We start from the raw sequence: 5,000 nt of genomic DNA, 5'->3' as shown, positions 1-5,000 counted from the left end.
TTTGCTATATCTGAGTGAGTGACATTCATACTCGGAATTCATGCTCTGCATTTAACCCATCCAACGTGCACACACACACCGTGAACACACACACACCGTGAACACACACACAGCAGTGAACACACACACACACACACACACAGCAGTGAACACACACACACACACACACACACCGTGAACACACACACACCGTGAACACACACACAGCAGTGAACACACACACACACACACACAGCAGTGAACACACACACACACACACACACACCGTGAACACACACACACCGTGAACACACACACAGCAGTGAACACACACACACACACACACACACACACCGTGAACACACACACACAGACACACACACACACACACACACACACACACACAGCATTGAACACACACACACACACACCGTGAACACACACACAGCAGTGAACACACACACACACACACACACACCGTGAACACACACACACACCGTGAACACACACACAGCAGTGAACACACACACACACACACACACACACCGTGAACACACACACACACACACACACACACAGCAGTGAACACACACACAACACACACACACACCGTGAACACACACACAGCAGTGAACACACACACACACACACACACACACACCGTGAACACACACACACACACACAGACACACACACACACACACACACACAGCATTGAACACACACACACACACACACACACACCGTGAACACACACACAGCAGTGAACACACACACACCGCGAACACACACCCGGAGCGGCGCCCGGGGAGCAGTTGGGGGTTCGGTGTCTTGCTCAAGGGCACCTCAGTCGTGGTATTGAGGGTGGAGAGAGCGCTGGACATTCACTCCCCCCACCTACAATCCCTGCCGGCCGGAGACTCGAACCCACAACCTTTGGATTACGAGTCCGACTCTAACCATTAGGCCACGACTTCCCCGACATCTAGCCATGTGTTTACATAATAATGCCTTTATTTAGTTTCATTATTCCTACTATTTTCTCTAAGCTTTACTGTCACGGAACACTTCGAGAGCGCTGTGAAAAGGACGAAGTCTGGGTCCAAGTGCAGGTAAGACGGCTTTAATAAGAAACAAAAAGGCCAACAAGGCAAAACGAAACAGGTTCCAGAACGGGATACATTAAAAGGCAACACAGTGCATGTATCAACCACCTCAAACACATACCATCAAATACAATTAATTGAACCAGACAGAGTAGCGGGAGTGTGGTGCACAAATAGTCCATGCCAATGGGGAACAGCTGGGAGTGTAATATGTGACAGGTGTGTGGAGTCTGGGAGGAAGGGACCTCTGGTGGAGAAAGGAAGAACTGCAGGGCCCGGACCCATGACATTTACTAAATGGTCAGAAATTCTAAATCACTTTCTATGTTGTTTTAATGCTTTGGCAATACAAAATGTATGTTTTTGTCATGCCAATAAAGCTTTCTGAATTGAATTTAATTGATATAGGGAAAGAGAGAGACAGACAGCAGCTTAGTATATACAGACAGGACAGAAGTTACTGTGTGTGTGTGTTTGTATGAGTGTGTGTGTGTGTGTGTGTGAGTGAGTGTACCTCCCAGAACAGTGCACACGGCGGCGAAGGCGTTGAGTAAGTGAGGCCAGCGCTGCTGTGGAGGAGACCAGGAGGACAAACACAGCTGCAGCAGCAACAGCAGAGAACTGACGCTCAACAGAGAGATATACAGCAGCTCCATCCCCACATACAGCCACACGATCCCTGCACACACACACACGCGTGTTGAGATCCACACACACAAGCGCTTCAACAGAGACTCAGAGTGTGTGTGTCATTGCCTTTTTCTGATGCAGGCGTGAGAGCCATGAAACTGCGACACTTCTCCTCTGAAACAGACAGACAGACATCAGCACAGTCATTACAGCAGAAAAGAGTTTCCCTGGAGTTCCTCTTAGAGAATCTCCTGTGTTCATGAGCCGACGCTCAAACCCCATCTACAGCAGAGAAGTCCAGCTGATAACGCTGACCCCAGCCCAGTCTGAGCGAGAGTTCGCTCACATCTGATCAGTCACACACACACACACCTTTCAGGCTCAAGGGTTTAACGCTGTTAAAGCGTCCTGTAAATCAGACAGTGCTGGGAAGGTTACTTTGGAAATGTAATAGGCTACAGATTACAAGTGACCCTATCTAAAATGTAATAAGTATTGTAACTATTTCAATTACTCTACTAAAGTAACAGATTACATTTGATGACTTTTCTAATATTTTCTAATGTTACTCATTCTGAAACATGTAAAGCAGGCCGGGTTAAACTTACAGCAGAACTCAACACTGATTACTGTCACTTTCAGAAATGCACTTGAAATGCGTTTATAATATAAAAATCATAACCAGATATGGTTTAATAGCTATGATGCTGTTTCTGAAATCAAATCTTTGCATAGATATGTCAGGAAACACTGGAATCAGGAACGGTTCATCTTAATAAATAAAGCATATGCACAAACCCGAATAGGAAATAAAAGAGTTATGGAAACATCATGTGTCCTAAACTCCTGAAACATTCATGTCTTGTATTTTAGAGCAGTCACTGCTTTTTATGAAAGAAATCAATTACATCTGTATGTGTGTGAAAATATTCAGATGTAACCCCCTCTGTAATCTTTTACATTTTCATAAGTAACTTTAATTTAATTACACATTTTTCTCAGTAACTGTAACTGATTAGTTACATTAATTTAGTAATTAAATTCCGTAACTCCGTTACATGTAACTAGTTCCTCCCTAACACTGCACACTCTCTATTGATTTTTGTCATATTTCACATGAATGTCCCTCAGTTTGATTCTCAAGCTGTATTAATAATAATCCTCTTAGAGAGGCTCTCTCAATCTCTCACACAAACACATCTGTCATTATAATGAATCTCATCTGCAGAGACACTACGACTCGATCATCACTGACTGATGAACACAGCGGCGTGAAAGCTTCTGCTTCTGTGTACATAGTATGCTTTATTAATCATGTGTTTACGGAGTTAAGTCTTTTAAAACAGATTCAAAGCGTTGTCCTCACATAATAGAAAACTGTTATAAGTGCTTAACGTGGCTCAAAGCATTATAACGTGTTTATAAAAATACCAGACTCAATTAACATTATTAATAAATCATTCTATGCACAGACAAGCAGCCCAGAATTTGAACACAAAGCACTGATTTAATGCATTAAGCCACGTTAAGCGCTAATAACGGTTTTCTATGGGAGGAAAACGCTTAACATGTAATTAGATGTGTTGCATTTTAATTCTGGACTCATATCTGCTTGTATGTACATATTATACTTTATTAATAATGTGTTTGCTGAGTTTGGTCTTTTTAAAACACAGTCTTAATGCATTAAGTGCTTTAGAATCACAGTACATCACAAACCACAGTACAGAATTCAAACGATCCGCACAAACATGAAGTGAAGCAGACGAGGCTTGAGGTGTAGCCGAACGCCCCCCGTGACCCCTGACCCCTCACCCCAGGCATCGGTGAAGATGTTCTCCTCGCAGGTGGTCCAGAGGCCGGCGTGGAAGGCGGGGAAGATGAAGCGGTCGTCGCCGGTCTCCCAGGAGAAGGATCCGTCGGAGACACCGTTCACCGGAGTGCACTTGAGCCGGCGCACCGCGGAGCACAGCGGCTTGGGCACCTTCTGCCGGCCCACGCACCAGTGTGAGGACGAGAGCGACACCAGCGACAGCAGCAGAGACAGCAGCGTCTGCAGGAAGGACAGCCGCGGAGAGCGCAGCAGCGAGAGCACAGACATGCTGCGGAGACACTGAACACAGCTCAGACTCTGCCTCGCCTGCTTACAGCTGACTGGACGGGTTAGAAACAATGACATCCAGCAGCACTGAATGAGTCTCTCACACTCACAGGATTAACCTGCACTCTAATCTGTCAATCTGTCCACACAATCATCTTCAATCACACACACACACACACACACGCTGCAGCTGGATGATAATCATATTTAAAGCAGAGCGACCCATGATACACATAAATCTACTCCACACTGCTGTTCAAAAGATCCTTTTGGGATCAGCAGGTAGTAATAAGCTTCTGCTCATCAAGGCTGCATCTATTTGATCACAAATACAGAAAAATACTGTCATTTTATGAAATATTATTGCAATTTAAAATAACTGCTTTAATATACTTACAAAAAAAATATTTATTCCTGTGAAGCTAAGCTGAATTTGTCACATGATCCTTCAGAAATCATTCTAATATGCTGATTTATAATCAATGTTGGAAACAGTTGTGCTGCTTCATATTTTTTGGGACCTGTGATATTATTTCAGGATTCCTTGATAAATAAAAAGCTAAAAACAACAGTGTTTGTTCAAAATAGAAATGTTGTGTTACAATATACACTAGTATTCAAAAGTTTTGGGGAAGTACATTTTCTTTGTTTTTTTTTTAAAAGAAATTAATACTTTTATCCAGCAGGGATGTGTTAAATGCATAAAAATAATAGTAAACACTAAGAAAAAAGTTTTTTTTTTTTTTAAGATTTTGAATAAATGCTGTTCTTAAATTTTTTATTCATCAAAGAATGAAAGAAAAAATAGGAACACCAAAATTAGAAATTGCAATAATATTTCACAATATTACAGTTTTCTTGATCAAATAAATACAGCCTTGATGAGCAGAAGAGACTACATTAAAAATCGTACTGATCCCAAACTTCTGAACAGCAGCGTACAGACACATTCACCCCAAAATCATTGTCTTAACTTTTCTGTAAGTAAATTTAAAGACTTTTTCTGTCTTTTGATAAAACACACATATATGGTGCGAAGTGCACAAGTTAGAGCCCTGCACGGGCCTCAAATTTAGGCCCTAGCCCGAGACGTTCAGGCCCTAGCCCGGCCCTAGCCCGAGACGTTCAGGCCCTAGCCCGGCCCTAGCCCGAGACGTTCAGGCCCTAGCCCAGCCCTAGCCCGA

At 43.1% G+C, this 5,000-nt stretch overlaps 1 protein-coding gene across 1 annotated transcript in view; it reads right to left on the bottom strand.

Annotated features, from left to right (window-relative positions):
* Positions 1-4,306, bottom strand: part of LOC306863652 (germ cell-specific gene 1-like protein) — a 10,415-nt gene extending 6,109 nt beyond the window's left edge. Inside the window, exons 1-3 of the mRNA XM_079407147.1 lie at positions 3,531-4,306; positions 1,842-1,889; positions 1,600-1,764 (exon numbers count right to left, since the gene is read on the bottom strand). Coding sequence (XP_079263273.1) covers positions 1,600-1,764; positions 1,842-1,889; positions 3,531-3,894 — 577 coding nt within the window. The 5' untranslated portion in view covers positions 3,895-4,306. The remainder of the gene's footprint in view (positions 1-1,599; positions 1,765-1,841; positions 1,890-3,530) is intronic.
* Positions 4,307-5,000: the final 694 nt, after the last annotated feature.

The sequence above is a fragment of the Barbus barbus genome (genome assembly GCF_936440315.1).
Source record: "Barbus barbus genome assembly, chromosome: 4".
Taxonomy (NCBI): domain Eukaryota; kingdom Metazoa; phylum Chordata; class Actinopteri; order Cypriniformes; family Cyprinidae; genus Barbus; species Barbus barbus.
Note: the sequence above shows the minus strand (reverse complement) of the source record. Positions and strands in the feature narration are given on the sequence as shown.